The 19,566-nt window shown below is 42.5% G+C and overlaps 1 protein-coding gene across 2 annotated transcripts in view; it reads left to right on the top strand.

The window, feature by feature from the left end:
• Positions 1-692: 692 nt before the first annotated feature.
• The window catches only part of LOC115646278 (tetraspanin-15-like), a 221,497-nt gene continuing 202,623 nt past the window's right edge, over positions 693-19,566 (top strand). For both annotated transcript variants that reach the window (XM_030551930.1, XM_030551929.1), the window contains exon 1: positions 693-814. In XM_030551930.1, coding sequence (XP_030407790.1) covers positions 728-814 — 87 coding nt within the window. In that variant the 5' untranslated portion in view covers positions 693-727. The remainder of the gene's footprint in view (positions 815-19,566) is intronic.

Raw genomic sequence — 19,566 nt, 5'->3', positions numbered from 1 at the left:
ACTTTGTCACACTATATTTGGTGTCTACCTCCCCATCTTGTACCCCATTCATTGGAAAATGCTGACTCTTAGACCAATGAGCCCATTTCCCTGTGTAAAGATAATGTCAGCTGTCAGAGGATGTGTCACAGCCGGTAACTAAAGGATGAATGCAAGACTGGAAGGTGGAAAATCTGGATTTGTATTCCCAACTCTGCCACTGACTCCCTCTTTGACTTTGAGCAGTTACTTAACCTCTTGATGCTTCAATATCCATATCTGTAAAAGTAAACAGAGCTTTATGAAAGTGAGTAATACCCCTGAGATCACAGAATTGTAGTGTGCTTTTTATGCCATAAAAGGCAAGACAAGTGTCTCCTGTTGTGATTTGTTGCCTGTAACACAGTTATTTTTTTAAAAGAATGTAGCTCAAAGGGTAGGCAGCTGCCTGTGTTTCTGATTGCACCTATTTTATGAATATCCATATTCATCTGAAATAATAAAAAAGCAGTGAATCTTGACCCGTTCGTTTGAGAAACAAAAATCCACACTAGTTCCATTAGGCAATAAATGCAGTAAAGGGTTAATGTTCCTGCCTCCTGTCTAATTGCTTTCTGTTCCTCCCAGGCGGAAGTTGTAGAGAGCAGTTGAAGTTTAAGGGTGGTTTTTTTTGTTTTTTTTTTATTCCAGCCACTGAGACTAGGAGACAGTGCCCAATCCACACACTCAAGAGCAGTGAGCTGAAAAGATGACAAAAGAATCAGAGGGGAAAGATTCCCTCCTCTATTACTACTGCATCAAATTTGCTCTCTCTGCCTATTCCACCCTGTTTTCGGTAGGTCTTTCAATCATTTCCAACTTTTATGTTGTTTATGGGAATTAACACACAGTACCTGCCTGGTGGTTTGTTTTACTTTCTGTTTCTTAGAGCTTTACCCTCTGAAATATAAAATCTACTGGTTAATAATGCTGTTTGGAATTGGGCTGCAACCTAGGAGGTGTCCATTTGTGCTGCTAGAATTCTGTTTGTATTTAATACAGGATGATCTCCATTTTGCTGGATTTAATATTATTTCTGCCTGATCTCCCCCCCTCTCCCTCTGCCCCTTTAAAAAGCCATGACCTGGTTCATATATCAGACACCCCTTTATTTAAAAAATACAAATCACATCAGGAATCTAACGTCTTAATAGTGCAAACGTTTACTTCACAATACTCCTAGCTAGATTGTTTATACTCTACATTTGCCTTTGGCTCCATGCTTAAAGTCTTGTCTCTTTCAATGAAGATCAGGCAGGAATTGGATGTGAAATCTGCCAGCTGCGGTTACTAATATCCCTGAGTTCTTGATGATTGTGGTTTGGGCCAGACTTGTTCTTTTTAATTTTTTTTTTAAATCTCCATTTAATCAGCACAATTTTGAATATGTTAATTCTTAATGCAAACCAGGTCAGTGTGGTATTAGCAGTGCAGACGTTGTTGTGAACCTACGTAAATGAGACGAAAGGAAGATTCACATTAGTTTCTGCAAACAGTAATTACATACAGCAGAACAGCAAATGAGTAGATTATTTCTCTCGCTTTAGACTTTGTGCATTGCAGCATTGCTTGTGAAACTTTATTATAACTAAATTATTCAGTGAGACTATTTATTATGAAGTTATTCCCTTTGTTATTCATAAATATTTGACAGTTTTGACTAATCATGTTCATCTTATGAATTATTTACTACAAGGCATTCAGCATTTTTAGTGTATCGTTGGTCACATGGTATTATTTCAGCTCCCTGGTTTGCTGACTCAAACAGGAATACAAACAAATAATGACCCTCTGAGAATGAATTTTTGATGAATGAACTCAGACTGGCAGTTTTGTCGGTCCCAGCAGGATCAAGTGGGTTATAACGTTTCACTGAGTGACTTGCGACTTCCCCTAGAAAGATGTCAGGGAGTGGGAATGGGAGAAAGGATCTCAGTCCTGAAGGAGCAGCCAAACCTGTGGAGTGATTTGAGCAGAGCTTTATCTTGATTTCTTTGTTCAAGCCAAACCTCAGGAAAGGAGGGTAAGTTAGGACTGTACACAGTGTGTCTCTACATCAGCTCAGGAAAAAGAGACATTCTGGGACCGGAGTATGGAAAGAAATGTGTCTAGGATGTAGTGGTATGAAGCTCTTAATAAAGCTAGGTGCAACTTGCATAATGTGAGTTTCCTAACACATCAAAACCCCCAGCAAATACATCCAAACTCACCGACCGTGTAAGTCAATGTAGTCTAATGTTTGAGCAAGAGTAGGGTGACTTTTGGGCTATGGGTGGCAACAGTATAATACTCTATAGATTCAAATAATTTGTCCCAAATCTTAGGCAATAGCTGATGGTTTCTCTGGAGTTCTCTTTTGGACTTTTGTGGCTAATTCAAGCCATAACTTGGCGAACAGTTGAAGGGAAACCCCAAATATAAGTAGGTGGTTTGCAGAAATCTCTGACCAAAACTTCTGAGTTTACTAAAGTGTCCAACAATGTGGGTTCAGTTTTCATTAGTTTATAAAAGAATGGAACTTATGATCCAACTGGATGTAGGCACATTATCCACCTACCATCCCCAGGAGCCAATTCAGTTTCCTGAAGTGACTGTGTGTGGTAAGCAGCATCCTGAACACTTCTTGCCAAAGGAGTCCAGGCCTGGAAGAAGAATTTTGCCTTGTCAGCCTCTCTGTAGCCAGATTTTAACCTAAGTGAACCTCAAGCATATTAGCTTTGTGCTGATTTTCCCTGTCACACCAAATAATTTGGCTCAGGTTCATGAAAAGGTTTTGTAAACTTCGGTGAAACTCCTGTTGAGCCAGGACTACGCTTAGGGTTTAACTGAAAACCAGGTGGGTTTTGCCTGGTTTGGAGATTTTTTTCATAAAAGCATTGAACAGTTCTAGTAGTGAGACAGGGATATATTTTTCTTCCAATCAAACTCAATCAATGTTGCATTTGACACTCTGCAAATGTAACTGACTAATAGGTCATGCTAAGCACAATATAAAACCCAAATTATACCGAGCTAACTGGAGTAGTCAGACCAGGGCATCTTTGCAAAGACTGACAAAGAGGAAAGTGAGCTGCTGTGCATGCTTGTGAGAAAAACACCTATCCACAAGAAATAAACAGAGAACAGATCATTTCACACAGCCTAAGACAGTGCTATAAAAAGGAAATAACTGTCAATGACTCCTAACTGGGGCTGCCTTCAAACTGTTGACTTAGTGACCATTACCAATTTCTAAACTCCCTGAGGGATAGTTTTTAAACTGCTCTGCCTCAGAAAAGTCATTGGCCCATAGAAACTGGGAAACCTACTTAACCTTTTCAGCAAGTGACTTGCATAGTTCTCCTCATTTCCAAATCTGTCATCTTACAAATCCTGCAGCACTCAGAGCCATTTGGAGGGTGAGAAAGTCCTACTAATTATATTCCAGGAGTGGGCCATCCCTGGATACTTAGCTGGGTTTTAAATGCACTTAGTAGAATTATTATTGGAACCTTTTGTACTTAAATTGAACAAGGTCTCCAACTACCCAGTTTCAACCCTGCTTCCAACCACCTTAGTAAAGAAAACTTCAATGGAGAACACAGTTTCATCACCATTCTAAATCAGAAAGTCTGTACTCTACTGACATTAAACCGTTCTAAATCAGAAGATCACCAGCCCTGTAACATTTGTTCAGCACCAAGCACAATAGGGCTCTAATTCTGATTGGGGCTTCTGGGTGCTTTTGTATTACAAAGAATAATCCATTTTGACTGAGATATTCAAAGCTATCCAAGGCATTTGGAGGGGTCTAGCTCATTAAAATTAATGTAGCTCTAATTTCACTGTTCAGTTTGAATAAATGACCTGTGCGCCGACTGTTCAGTTCCAGCTGTGATTGCAAGTGCTTTACTTATGGTATCGTTTGGGTTTTCTTTCCACTCCTCTCTCTGCACTGGGTACTGATGAGAGAGAGAGCCCGTGGATAGGAAGTCTGAGGCAGCACCACCGCAGGCTACCTTTCAGCACATGCCTGTAATGAGGGCAATTATTTCTAGGTGAGCATATCAGTAAGAAATGCAAGATTAGTTTAAGTTCTTGACTTTCTTCTCTCTGGACAGCCACTTTAAAAACAGATTTGAGTTTGATTTGGAAACTGACTGCCAATTCTAAGGGAAGCAGGGACCTTCTGTCTACACTAGCCTTCTCTGCCTCCCATGGCTGGCGCATGCCAGCTGACTTGAGCTAAGGGGCTCCAACTAAAAGGCTGTTTGACTGAAATCCAGATGTTCTGGGATCCTACAATGAGGGAGGCAGGGAGACCTCTACAGCCCTGCTGTCATGGGAGTGAGTAGAGACCCCTGGGCAAGACTATGAGGTAGAAGAAGAGCCCCCAGTTGTGGGGGAGGCCGCGCTGCTGCTGAATGGCTCCTGTTCTTTTGATTACCCAAGCTCCTGATTATCCAAATAAAATCTGTGTCCCCCCCTCCAGCTATTTGGATAATCAGGAGTGTACAGTATTCAAAACTAGCTGTACATATAGCATGGTTGTTTAGAACAGTGTTTCTCAAACTAGGGTCACAGCTTGTGTAGGGAAAGCCCCTGGTGGGCTGGGCCAATTTGTTTACCTGCCCCATCTGCAGGTCCAGCTGATCACGGCTCCTACTGGCTGCGGTTCTCTGCTCCAGGCCAATGGGAGTTGCTGGAAGCAGCGCGGGACTTATTGGCCGCCACTTCCAGCAGCCCTCAGTTACCTATGGCTACAGCATAAGCCAGCTGCAGAACCAGAAAGAAGCCAGCGGTCCTCACTTTGTAACCCTGATTACTAGGCTATTTGGTTCCTCAAAATCCCTTGATAAGCTCCCACCTTCAACAGTCTAAGGCCTTAGCTACACTGGCACTTTACAGCGCTGCAACTTTCGTGCTCAGGGGTGTGAAAAAACACCCCCCTGAACACTGCAAGATACAGCACTGTAAACCCTCAATGTAATCAGTGCCGCAGTGCTGGGAGCACGGCTCCCAGCGCTGCAAGTTACACCCATAGAGGATGTGGTTTACGTGCAGCACTGGGAGAGCTCTCTCCCAGCGCTGGCGCTCCAACCACACTCACACTTCAAAGTGCTGCCGCGGCAGCACTTTGAAATTTCAAGTGTAGCCATACCCTTAGTAAAAGATCACGGAAAAGTTTCCCATTAATTTTAAGGCACTTCTTGAGCTAGAGAGATGGCTGAGAATAGTACTGTTTACAGGCCCTCATTGAAATCCCCTTCTGCTACACCTCAGATGCAATAATACAGCTGAAAGGAAACCCAACTGCTATTGTAATGCAGTAGAATGGGGAAAGTATTTATAGCTATTCAGCCAAGAATATGGGAGGTGGAAATACATTGAGAAATCCTAAGGTAGTCAGCTTTGTTAACTCTTTAATCTTCCAAAGCTATAGGCAGTCTGAAGAGTGGAACCTGGCATCAGATTGGTACGTTCCAAGTGAATAAGTATCATGGATAACCTCACGTTAGATAGGATGTATTTAGTCTTTCCCAATTATGATGGGAGGGTGAGCCTACATCAACAATCTAGTGTTATTTTCCAGTCCTGCCTCAATCCTTTCCCTAGACTATTCCAGATGAAATAATTCCTGATACACAGCACCAAGTCCCTTTTGCATCATTTCACTCCATTTGCCTTAAAGTTAGTTTACACTGTAGAAGTCTTTAGACTGGTAAGCGTCACAGTGAAACTGGACACAGTACTTCAGATGAGGCCTCACTAATGCTGAATAGAGCACGTCCCTCGATCTGCTGGTAATGCTCTTACAGCCCAAAATGCCTTTAGCCTTCTTGGCAACTAGGGCACACCGTTGACTTATATCCAGGTTCTTGCCCATTGTAACCCCTAAGTCCTTTTCAGCAGAACTGCAGCCTAGTCACTAGGTCCCTAGTCTGTAGCAGTGCATGGGATTCTTCCGTCCTAAGTGCAGGACTCTGCACTTGTCCTTGTTGAACCTCATCAGATTTCTTTTGGCCCAATCCTCTAATTTGTCTAGGTCCCTCTGTATCGTATTCCTATCCTCCAACGTATCTGTCACTGCTCCTAGTTCAGTGTCATCTGCAAACTTGCTGAGGGTGCAATCCACGCCATCCTCCAGATCATTAATGAAGATATTGAACAAACCCAACCCCAGGACTGACTCTTGGGGCACTCCGCTTGGTACCGGCAGGCAACTAGACATGGAGTCATTGATCACTACCCATTGAGCCTGATGATCCATTGCACCTTACAGTCCATTCATCCAGCCCATACTTCTTTAACTTGCTGGCAAGAATACCATGGGAGACTATATCAAAAGCTTTGATAAAGTCAAGGAATAACTCGTCCACTGTTTTCCCCTCATCCACAGAGCCAGTTATCTCGTCATAGAAGGCAGTTAGGTTAGTCAGGCATGACCTACTCTTGGTGAATCTATGTTGATTGTTCCTGATCACTTTCCTTTCCTCTAAGTTCTTCAGAATTGATTCCTTGAGGTCCTGCTCCATGAAATGTATTTCCCAAGGAAAGGATTGTGAAAAAGCTAGAGCTAAACTTGTTCAGTATGTGAATGGGAGCATGTTAGTTTCACAGTTATTCTGCAATAATCTGCAGCTTGGTGGGTGACTCAAGCAATTCAGTGTTGTCAATTAGGCATAGTTGCCCTGGCAAGTTCTGTTGAACAATATGTGCTTAAGCTTTATCAAAGCCGTTCTGACTGAGCCTAAACCATCTGGGTCTGTGCACCAATGAAAAAGGCCAGCTCTGGTGAACATAGCTGTGATTCTGCTTTCCTTTGCATTGTGTCTGTAAATAGTGAATTTGTTCCACAAGACATTGGTATCAGGAATGCTGTGTACAGTTTTGGTCACCCATGTTCAAGAATGAGGACTTCCATCTGGAATAGGTGCAGGGAAAGGTTACTAGGATGATCACATTTTGTTTAACCTAGCAAAGCAAAGGTTGGGAGAGGAAATGATTGCTCTCTATTCATACCTCAAGGAGGGGGAGAAGCTACTTGAGCTAAAGGACGATGTTGGCACAAGAACAAAGGGTTATAAATGGATTGTGAATAAATATAGGATGGAAATTAGAAGGTTTCTAACCGTCAGAGAAGAAAGACTTTGGAACGGCCTCCCAATCAGAGGAGTGTAGGCAAACAGCCTACTAGTGTTGAAATGGAGCTTGGTAAATTTTATGAAAGGGATTATATGATGGGGTGATTGTCTGTGACAGCAGCAGACTGCACTCAGTAACCCAGGAACCCTTTCCAGTTCTATGTCTCCAAATGTAAGAAGTCCTGCTTGTCTGCTACGGATCAGGGCAGTGAGGGGTTATTAAAATGGCAGAACTTGGAGCAAGAGAGACACTGCCCTCTGCCCCCTTTGTGGTGATTTTATATTATCTGTTTAGTTTTCCTTTACCTAAAATAAAAATCCAAATTTAGTGTTATGTTCTCCTCTGAGTGTGGGGGGAAAAACCGTAATAGCTGTCATCTGTAACTCATATTCTGAGTCAGATGCCAGGAGCTCACTTTTTCATCTGTGTCATCGCTGTTCTTGAATTTTCAAGGGAGTGTGGCTTAGCTGAAAGATGGCTTATCCCCTCCTGTTCTTAGTTGCTCCAACTTCTGAGCTCTCAGATACCACGTGGTCATCTGACGGGGTCATTGCTGGATGAAACAATGACTCAGTACCATGATCAATGTACTTGTCAATGTTTTACTGGACTCATATCTCTTTTCCCTGCAATTTTTTTTGTGACCATTTCCCAGTGGATTATGTTCCTATGGACCTCTGATAAAAACATTTTTAATTGGCATGTTTATTTCCAGTGGGATGCACCAGTTAGGAAGATTCAATTGTAGTGGGTTTCAGCAAACTGGAGATGTGTCAAGATTATTGGGTATTGGTTCTGCAACATTAAAAAATAGGGTGGTTTGGATCTGGGGGGGAAATAAAAATTCTCTATCAATCCCTAATTGTAGCCCTCTTCTGGAATGGAAAAATTAACTAAATTCTGAAAAGTTTGGTTAACTTCCACACATGTCCTGCCAGACTCCATATGCACACACTCCAGATATACACTACAGACAGCATCCCATTATTTTTGTTGCACTGGGGAATTTCTGTTTCTAGAAGGGCAGAAATTCTAGTTGGCAGAAGCTGGCTTCCCAGTATTTCTAATTCAGCTAGAAGCAGTAGCTACCAAAAACCTTGGCTGACAAGTAATAAATCTGAACCCTAGGTCTAGAAAGGCCAAAATTTTGGGCAGAGGGATTGAAATCCAGATTTGAATTTTGCAGCTTGGGCCCCGGTAGGAACTTCCTCTTATGAGATTTTCATCCAAATTTTACAGATTCATGATCCTTAGAGTTCAGATAAGTATCCAAACTTGTGGGGTCTTATCCAACCCCAGTTCCCACTCTTTAAGGTTCATCCACCATAAGTAACAGCAACATGGAACAGAAGCTGAGACCAGAGGGATGTATCCACATCATCTCCCTCACCCCAGTCAGAAATGATTCAGGAAGTCAGTGTGCATATATGAACCCCTCTCCTGATATGGACTTGGCTTCTCTGAATAATCTGATTTTAATATGAAGAGCTATGTGGCCTTGATGCTGTTGTCATCATGACCCACTGATGTTTCTGAAAACGATGAATTACTGGCTTCTCATTTGCATCTCATTTACTCATCTGATTATAGCAGTTTGTCCCTGAACAGAGTTGCTTCTCTTTCTCAAAGATGTTTTGAGTGATGCCCTAGCTTGTGTTCCTCTGCTCTTATTTATGTATTAGCTTTCTCCCATTATGCATTTCCTTTCCTTGAGTTTTGTCACTAAGCTGCAGGGGTCACGCAGAGCTTCCAGCTGCTGCTTTGCAAGAGTTTCAACCTCGGGGACATGGACCCCAGGTCCTTGAGCTTTACATTACTCATGTCCAGCAGAAGGGAGGCTCTGCCTTTATCACTAAATGTAACATTGGCTGTCTTTATGTGTTTGGAACATAGTTTGCACATGCCAGGTCAAGGCTGCCTAGAGGATTCAGGGGGCCTGGGGCTAAGCGGGGGGGGGCTGTAGCGCTTGTACTCACCCGGCGTTGTCCGGGTCTTCAGCAGCATTTCGGCGGCGGGTGGCCTTCAGTCACTCTGGATCTTTGGCAGCACTGAAGGACGCCCCCGCTGCCAAAATGCCACTGACGACCCACACCGCCGCTGGGTCAGGACTCGTGGGGCCCCTGCGGGCGCCCGGGGTCTGGGGCAAATTGCCACACTTGCCCCCCACCAGGCAGCCCTGTACCAGGTGCTATCATAAGTAAGTGATCTTAGTCTTGAATGATTATGTATCATCAGAAGCCCTGCTGATCAAGGCTTACTTGGTAGGAGAATAAATTTCCATTTTCAAATTAAATTTTTCTCTTAAGTTCACAGGGTGAGGATTGCCCCATATGGAAGTCTATGACTTTCTCCTGTAGACAATTATGCATGGTTGCCTTCCTGAAAGGAAATAGCCCCATGACACCACTATCCAGTCTAAGTGACAGGTTAAAGAACAGCATCTCCCAAAGGCAGTGGGGTTTAGAGAGCTGGATCCCTGGTGAACTTAGCCTGAGAGCTAATTGCTGCTTCATAAGAATAAGTTGGAGAGAAGTGCTATTGTGAAGTGTTAATGAGCAGATAAAAGGAAAGTATTAAAGATCCTTGAAAGTTTGATATTGACAGCTCCATCAGGAAACAGAGGGTGTATTTACAAAAATAAAAGGCCATGAAATCTCATGCCCAGGAGAGTAAATGGAGAACTGCATGGGAAGGGGTAGGTAGGAATTTCCTTTCCAGTCCAAGGAAAGCGTTGCAAAACTGACTGCATGCATAATAGTTTCTACAGGAGGGAGGAAGGCAACTTCTTCCTCTGAAGTATCACATTTTGAGTGCAAATAAGAGGCTCACTTTTGAAAATCTGGCCCTGCATCCAAAGTCTGTGTCAGGGGAGTATGAATTAGCCTGTGGAGCTTGCTGCCTTGAGATACTGATGCAAAGAGTTTACAAGAGTCAGGAAGAGGATGGATATTTCTATGAAAAATAAGACCATCACTCACAATTGCACTAGCCAGAATACAGATTAGAAAGACTACCAGCCTTCATGCTTTTGCACAAAAACCTTATTGCTTGTTGCTTGAGATTAGGAAAAAACCTTCTCCTATAGGTTAGCTATTGCCTGATTATTTGGAGAATTTACACTTTCTCTGAAGCATTTGATGCTGACGGACATCCAAGACAAGTTACTAGCATAGATGGTCCACTGATCTGATCTGTTGTGGAGGTTCTTTTGTTCTATATATTTGCTCATGAGCAGTTTCACAATGTAGTTCCCTACATCATCACGGTGAGTCATTTCTACCCTTTTCACATGCTCACAAAAAAGGGAAAAGAATCCATTTTGCTTTTACTGAGCTTTGATTATGAACAAAACTGTTGTTTTTCCATACAATTGTATGGAGAAATTGATGGACAAGGTATCATAAGGATATAATTTATTTCCCCACAGTCCTCCAAAATAACAAGTTTAGAGAGAAGTGGAAAAAGTTTCAGCAGACATGCAGCTCATTGTAACCTAGAGAAAAGTGTTCTTTAGACCAGTGGTTCTCAAAGCCGGTCCGCTGCTTATTCAGGGAAAGCCCCTGGTGGGCTGGGCCGGTTTGTTTACCTGCTGTGTCCACAGGATTGGCCAATCATGGCTCCCACAGGCCACGGTTCGCCACTCCAGGCCAATGGGAGCTGCAGGAAGGGCGGCCAGCACATCCCTCAGCCTGCACTGCTTCCTGCAGCCTCCATTGGCCTGGAGCGGCGAACCGTGGCCAGTGGAAGCCACGATTGGCCGAACTTGCAGACGCGGCAGGTGAACAAACTGTCTCGGCCCACCAGCGGCTTTCCCTGAACAAACAGCGGACCGGCTTTGAGAACCACTGCTTTAGACTGTCAGTGTTCATAAAATCCAGAGTTTAATTTCTCATGGCTCATACAACATCAAGCTGCGTTAGCACTTTGTCACAGCAGATTCTGTACAAAAACATGTCACAACATGGTGAAACCTGTCAGAATTTCTAGTCTTTGCTATTTTCCACCTGTCATAACTTTAGTCCCAGATTTGGACCTTAGCGTCCAAAATATGGGGGTTAGCATGAAAACCTCCAAGCTTAGCTACCAGCTTGGACCTGGTACTTGCTGCCACCACCCAAAATATTAGAGTGTTTTGGGGCACTCTGGTCCCCCTGGAAAACCTTCCCTGGGGATCCCAAGACCCAAATCCCCTGAGTCTCACAACAAAGGGAAATAATTTTTTTCCCTTCCCCCCTCCAGGTGCTCCTGGAGAGATACACAGATACAAGCTCTGGGAATCCAAACAGAGTGACTCCCCCTCTCCGTTCCCAGTCCTGGAAACAAAAGCACTTTCCTCTTCACCCAGAGGGAATGTAAAATCAGGCTAGCAAATTCAACACACACAGATCTCCCCCTGATTTCTTCCTCCCACCAATTCCCTGGTGAGTACAGACTCAATTTCCCTGAAATTTCCCAGAAAAGAAAACTCCAACAGGTCTCAAAAAGAAAGCTTTATATAAAAAGGAAGAAAAAAATACATACAAATGGTCTCTCTGTATTAAGGTGACAAAATACAGGGTCGATTGCTTAAAAGAATATTGAATAAACAGCCTTATTCAAAAAGAATACAAATCAAAGCCCTCCAGCACTTATATTTATGCAAATACCAAAGAAAAGAAACCATATAACTTACTATCTGATCTCTTTGTCCTTACACTTAGAAACAGAAGATTAGAAAGCAGAAACTACTTCTCCAAAGCTCAGAGAAAACAGGCAGACAGACAAAAGACTCAGACACAAACTTCCCTCCACCCAGAGTTGAAAAAAATCCGGTTTCCTGATTGGTCCTCTGGTCAAGTGCTTCAGGTGAAAGAGACATTAACCCTTAGCTATCTGTTTATGAGACCACCCCCAAGGTCTAATTGCAATTCTGAAATGCTAAAATGATAGCAAGCAATTTAAGTCTTGTTTAGTGAATTTCTTGCCTTTGGGATTGTGGGTCCCAATGACTTGTATTGACATGAAAAATCCAGCAATTCAAACTGAATATCCTGATCTGAAATGAACAGAGTAGATGGGAAATAAAGCAGATACGTACGAGTCTCTTTGGGCCTTAAGTCCCTTTCAGTCTTACAATGTATGGAGGGCCCTTGTCTTGGTTTGATGTCAGACATGCCCTAGGGCCTGATCTAAAGACCTTGGAAGTCAACGGGAGTCTTTCCATCGAATTCGGTGGACTTCGAAGCAGGCCCATGGTAAATCTAATGGTGTGTTATGAGGAACTGAGGGCACTTGTTGCTTGCAAGGTAAAGGGTTTGTCTACACTGCAATCAGATGTGTGACTGCAGTACGTGTAGACCTACCCAAGCTAGCTTTGATCTAGCTAACTGAAATAATGGTAATAAAACAATGACAGCACAGGCAGCTTGCTTGGGACCCTGGGTATGCACTTGGATGGTTAGCCTGTGTTGCCACAGCTTCACTGCTATTGTTGTTGAAGAGAGCTATATAAAAGCTAGCTCGTGTGTGTCTACACATGCTGCAATCCCACCTCCTGGTTGCAGTGTAACATCCCAAAGACATGTAAGATGGGAGGGAGTGACAGACACTGATAGAGTGGAGGCTGAAGCCTTTAAATCCATGGGGCTGTTACTGCACAGGTAATGGCAGGGCACACTGTTTTTGCATCATCTCTTGCAAATGTTCCTCTAGTGTGATGTGGTGAGGGCTGTCCCCCTGCTCCCCCACCACTACCACTCCTTTGCAGAGTCTCTGTTGGTATCTCTTGACTTAAGCTTGTGAATATTGATCATTGAATTGTATGTCTATTGCCATGTAGTAACTGGGTACTTACCATCTCATTACAGGGTAAATGCAGGCTTGCCTGTGTTCCCTCGGATGCAGTGCAAGGCCCACAGTAATTACAGGCTGCTGAAAATTGTTGCCTTTGTATTATATTAAGGAGATCACTAGGAAAGTACTATGTAATTACAGAGGATTTACCAGCAAACTCTATTATATGTGTTGCCAAGTAATTAAAAGTGGGTAGCAGAGAATATGTGTGCCACTGTGAATCAAAAGCATTGGCACTAATCAAATTCCCACAGAAAAAAACCAGTGATGGAACCCAGAGTCAGGGAGTCAACTGCAGATTTTCTTTGCAGTGTGGATTGTGCAAACTTTTCCTGCTGCTTGAATTCAAGGCTTCAGCATGTTAGCTGCTGCCACCAAGTTTCACCTGGTTTGATGTCAGTGATGGCTGCCTATACTTTGATTACTGTTGATTTCCTCAGGAAAGACATATTTATTACCCAGGCATTCGATATATAATTTGATAGTTGTTGCTATGGCAATGCAACCAAGTTATTTTTTCAGAAAGCATCTTTATTTATTTAAGGAACATTGAATAAATTGGATCAATTTTTAACTGATCCATCAATTTTTTCAGTACATTCTGCCTTGGCTTGGTTTAAAAGAAACTAATCCCAAATCCAGTAAATACTCACATTCATGAAATCAAATGGGCCCACATGCCTGTGCATTCAGTGATGTTACTTGTGTGTGTAAAGGTGTTCAGATTTGACTTGTCAAGGAATGTGGGTCTGTTACTATTATACCTTTGTTTGCTATGCACTGCATGTATAGATGTCAAGGACTATGCTTTCTAAAGAGAGAGACAGTTATTTAGAGGCAGAATTGTTACAGGCCAATGCAGGGTGGCACACTGTGCTCTCTCCGGGAGACTTTGCTTTTGTTGTTTTTCCTTCAATCTAAACTATTCTATCTGGACTGAAAGTATATATTAGCTGTTTGTGTAGGGGAAAAACATAATGGTAACATTTTTGTAAATCGCCAGTTTACTACATTTTCATGTTTTCCTCTTGTAATGTGCACCGAATTTCTGCTTTTTTTTTCTGTGTAAGCTTTCTTCCCTTCATAGTAGTTGAATGTACAGTTTGAAATGCCTGGGACAGTTGTCCTGAATTCAGATACATTGTCCAAGATCCAGAGGGAAAAGGTGATAAACCACTGCTCTGGTCAATTCAAACTAGAGGGGCTTTTAGGCAGATAGTATATAATTATCCAAATGGGAATCTGGCCAGGGTATTAAGGTTACCTTGAATATCTCTGCACTTCCAAAAAGTGCCATTGGATCCTATACAGCCACAAGCCTCTGCTTATGTTGCCTAGAAAACTTCATTGAACTGCAAAAAGCCTGTTCTATTTCAGAGAAAGGAAAACCATCTCCAATCATTTTTCTGGTTTTTAGCCTGCTGCCATTTTGTAACCTTCCCTCCCTTTCAGCTCACATGCAAGCACCTGCCTGTGTAACAACTACCAATATAGCTGAAGGAAAGCCGATATGACAGGCTCTTAATGTCAGTTTAACCCAGTTCAGGGACTTGGAACTTCTCATATCTGTAGTTCCGTAATGATAGATTGGTGAGCTTCACCTTGGAAATAGGGAAAACTGAGTGAAATTGAGAATAGGCTAGTACAAGACATGGATAAGAATCAGTATGAATTCTGTAAGGGAACTGCTCTAATCTCTTGGGCATCTTTGAAAAAGTTAATAAAGTAATATAGATTAAAATGACTCCATGGAAATAATTTTACTGCTGTTGAATTTTTTTTTTTGAGAGCTCGTGTTGGACTGGAATTCCAAAGGGTAGAGAGAGGCATAGGGCTAACAAGAGAGGGTCGTTTAACCTTGATGGTCCTTCACTCAAATAGCAGCACTCTAGACAAAAGGCTAGCTCCTAACCAACAGAACTGATTTTGCAGAGAAGAGGTTGTCTGGCAATGGAGTCAGCTAATAGGGGTCTGTGCTCCTCTGTTGAGGGAGACCTGAAGCTCACGTGACAGAGGAGATTGGGAGGCTATAACAGGGCAAGAGCTTTCATCAGCTCAAGCTAAGGGAAGACTGTTTTGAGGAAGAGGAGGAAACCATGGCTACCTGAACACAGATTGATGCCCAAAGGAAAGATGAGATACAGTGAGTGGCATTGCATTCAGGGATTCTGTTTCCTATTGTGCTTTATCTTTTGAGTAAAGAGTCATTGAGTTAGAAACTTTTTGCTAACCCTGTGTCTATTTACTTTCACGGCCACATGCCTCTGAAGAGTAAGCTGTAACCTAGAAGGCTCACATGCCTCTGAAGAGTAAACTGTAACCTAGAAGGCTCACAACTTCCATGGGATTCTGGGGACCATGCTGGGAGGAGGCCTGTAGGAGACAGCACTAATGTCAGCACCTAGGCAGTTGGACCACAGGGTCCCCACTAACACAGTTCCAGCAAGGGAAGGGTATGCAGGATTCAGCCTTTGGATCCCGTCACAGCAGTGTCCAGCAGGGGGACCTGGACCAGATCTGGGACAAGGACATACTAGCCATCAAAGTGTTGAATACAATTGTTCTCCTCAGAACTAAAATTAAACTCAGAGTGAGTAGATTTGATTGGCACACTCTAAATTGACTGTGGAGGAAAAACACTACAAAAGTGAGTAAAGGGCTCAGAAGTGTTTAAAATGGGAAGCGTCTGATGATGCACCGCTGTCCATGCATGGAGAAAGCTAGAGACAGAGAAGGCTGTATTTCACTCAAAGAGCGGCTGCTGCTGCTTGGTTCAAATGGCTGACCTTTTACAAAATGAAATTAAACTGGTGTTTGATGGGAAGAAGCATTTCAAAATTTTCTGCAGCGTATTAGTTCAATATTTGCCAACTTTGATTCCTTTGCTCCGTTGTCATGCTTGGAATAAAATGTTGCGGTTTCTTATAGTACACACGAGAGATGCAGGTCTCTCTTTAATTTGGGCAATGTAAAGAAATCTGTACTTGAATGTGTTTATTGCCAGCTGTTAATAGCTCTCCTTCCCTGCATCATGCTTTTCATTGGGATCTCAAAACACTTCAATATCAAATAAGACTCTCAATACCTCCTCTGAGATAGGGGAGTATTTTATGATCTGATGACATTTTGAACTGTTATGTAGTAAGTACATCCTTTTGCATTGTGCTGAGGCGTAGGTCCAGAGCTGCTGGTGCTGTGGGAGCCCATTCCACAGCATGGGGGTGATAGGAAGAGGCTGAGTGGATGCACTCTTAAATACCTGTTGGCTGCAGCAGCCTGATGCTAAACTCAAGTTCTGTTTGATTCCATAGACTCTAACAAATGGCCTCTGATCAGCTAGGATACTAAAACTGGTTATGAGGACGTGGCAGTGCCAGTGGAGACACAGGCTAGTCACCCAAGCTTGGATCCAGTGGGTTAAGTGGGCTTGAGAGACTGAACTGTGCTAGCTTGAGCCCTCCTAGGGTGATTCTGTCTATCTGGGCTGGGACATTCACTGCCAGCTGCAGTGTAGGTGGTCTTACTGACTCTGTTTCCTGCCTTGATGTAAGCAGAGAAGAGAAGACTTCAGTAGCCCAAGTGGGCAGAAGAGTTATTCAGTTTTGGGTGGACTTGTTCATGATACCCTGGAAAGGGTCTAAACTTGGGTGACTTGGGCTGAGCCACAGAAGATCCAGGGCCAGAGGCAGGCAGTCAGCATGAGTGGCTGAAGCCAAAGATACTGGCAACATCCCGCACTGATGCAAGGGGGCCCTGTAAGGGTGAGTGAGCACCGCTGCAGGGAGTCAGCTTTTGAAGGGGGAGTGGGTAGATACTGGGAGCCCTGTAGTCCATCACTGGAGGTCAGTGAGGCGTTCTGTGTTTTTATGGAGCAGGTTGCTTACAATTAGAGCTATGCACATACCTGTTTTTTTTGGTTCACTGGCACTGCAAAAAATAAAAAATAATTAGTTTGGTGTGTAATGAAACATTTCTGATATTTAGCTTTTTAAAAAATGTTGTTTTTTATATTTTTAATAAAATTGAAGCCAATTTCTAAATGAAAAGTCCTTTTTTATTCAAAAGGTTATTTATTTGTATTTGATTTGTTACAAAAACAGTTTGGCAAAATTGACATGAATTCGCAAAACAGCTGTTGCCTCAAATTTGCATTTTTGGGGAAAAAATTCTCTCAATTTTTTGCCCAGCTCGTGTGAAGCCAGCACCATCTAAATATATGTGTGGGCCCCTGATCCACCCCGCACTTTGGAATATGCCTAGAACAAACCCTGCTTCAGATATGCCATGTTAACCTTAGTCTCAGAAGGGTCACTTTTAAAGAAGCATGCAAAATGCAGGTGTCCACATGCCAAACACCAGCTTGGTTTTATATTCCTGGATAGCATAGCGCATTGGGTGTACTTCCTTTGGTCCTGCTTTGTCAGTTTCACAAGCTTTCAGTAATTAATGGAAGTCAAGATTTTCTTGCTAGAGCACATGAGCAGCGAACTCTTGAACCAACTTCAAAATCTTATATATACATACAGGTGCCATTGAACTGTTTCATAATTCATTATGACATACTCATTAATTAAAAAACAAGAAGTGTTCAGGGTTTATCAACTTCGAACAGTGACACAAAGATTAGGAACAATAGAGAAACTGATCAAGGAGGGACTTGTCTTTTCCTTAATTGTCCAAATCTTGGTATATTGTCTGGAACACCAGATAAGATTTAAAGTAACTTTAAACCAAACCTGGCCCCAGTGCCCACTAGAATCTAAAGATAAAATGATGATTAATGGCACTTTATCAGAATAATTTCTGCCAGTTCAATTTTGAATAACTAAAAGTATCATGAGTTGAACCCTCACTTCTCTATAGATTTAATTTTCTTTTAAAAATGAAAAATTAGTAGCCTGAAGGTAGACAGTGATTGATGGACATAAACCAGATGTTAATTATGTTCCAGAAATAATCTGACTACAATTTTAAAAACTCCAGAAAAGAGCGAGGATTGAAGATGCATGAAAGTTAAGGATTAACATATCAACATATCATAAATTAGGATGAAAACACTGGAGAAATCAAATGAAATGGTTAGGACAGAAGCAGTGAAACTGTGCAGCTAGCTTGGAAAGGCAAAGTCATGTCACTAAAATACTTGCTATGTGCAATATGAAATTGCATTTCTGTATTGTAATACTGATATTATTGTGATTAGTGTCCAAGAAATTTCTGTCAATAAAAAAAGGAATGTTTTCCTTTCCAGAGGGCTACACAAGCACTTAATAAAGCAGTAGTGTGACAGTAGGAACTCCAGGCCACAAATGAGATTGGAGACTCATTACGCAAGATGCTGTATATACACTTAGTAAGAGACCCTGCTTCAGAGAGTTTGCAATCTTCATATATTATAGAGGGGGGGTGGGGAAGAGTGTTTCATCCTGATTTTACACATGGGAAGCTGAGTATTTGTGCAAGACCACACAGGAAACCCATGGCAGAGCCAGGAATTGAACCTAAATAGCCCTGTTAGGCCTGAATAAAGATATAGCAGACAAAACCAGGTATGCCAACCTGACCAAAGTCAGGCTAACAAAGGTTTGTGGGTAATCCCTAAATGGAAAACACTGAGAAGCAGCAGCATGTCTCACAAGCGCTGGAAAAAAGTAAAATAAGAGAAAAGCTGCATTCCTGGCATAGTACCAAATGTGCTGTGTTCGGGCAGCTCCTTCGAAGAACTAATAAGAGTCCTAGTTTCCCAGTCTCCTTGTTTTCACTCCCTGGTTTTGTTCTTTGTTTGTTTTTAACTCCCCTACATTTCTAACTTTACGTATGCATGTATACTAAAGGTGTCTAGTTTCTAGTTGTTAAAAGAAGGGGGTGGGTTGCTCCAGTAAATAATTTATGATGCGACAAAACTCTCTATATAGGCTTATACTAAAATGTAAAAAGCAGGCTGGTTCTCTCTGAAGACGAGCTGCTCTCTATTGATGCATGCACTTGTCAATAAAAAGCTTTTAATCAGACCTTGCTGGTGTTTCCTGTCTCTCTCGCGGTCAGACAACGAACTTTGCTGTCTGGGTTAGAGTCCCTGACAGCCCATGAGCACCTGTCTCCCCCTCTCTCCTTACCTCTATGACAGAAGTTGCTGAAATACAACCTGCAAGTGTGGAGTCACAAGGGAAACAGGTGTCTATGGCAGACAGGGAAGTTGGGTTTCTCTCTTCTTTGGAGGTTGGGGTTCTTCTGAATCATTAAATACTGTTCCTAAGTGTTCCTCTTATTGGCAGGCTTATTAGACAGGTTGAATTGGCATGGAGCATGTGTTACCCCCGTAGCTCTAGAAATAATTCCCCCAGTAGGTCAAGGATGAAATATTTGATGGGACAGGATGTAACATTCAGCTCTGCATTTCTCATCCTGTATTTGAACTCTCCTGGGCTGTCCATCTTATATCTTTCCCTAGCTCTGAAAGCACCTATAAGAAAACAAGTTATGAATGCATACATGGGGAACACTGCAAAGGCATCCATTGTTTTTTATCTCCTTTGCATCCATATCATCATGGGAGCTCTTTTATAGGCACCAATCCAGAGTCTCATCACA

This window comes from Gopherus evgoodei, chromosome 2 (assembly GCF_007399415.2).
Source record: "Gopherus evgoodei ecotype Sinaloan lineage chromosome 2, rGopEvg1_v1.p, whole genome shotgun sequence".
NCBI lineage: Eukaryota > Metazoa > Chordata > Testudines > Testudinidae > Gopherus > Gopherus evgoodei.
The sequence above is the reverse complement of the archived record's forward strand: the minus strand, read 5'-3'. Positions and strand labels throughout refer to the sequence as shown.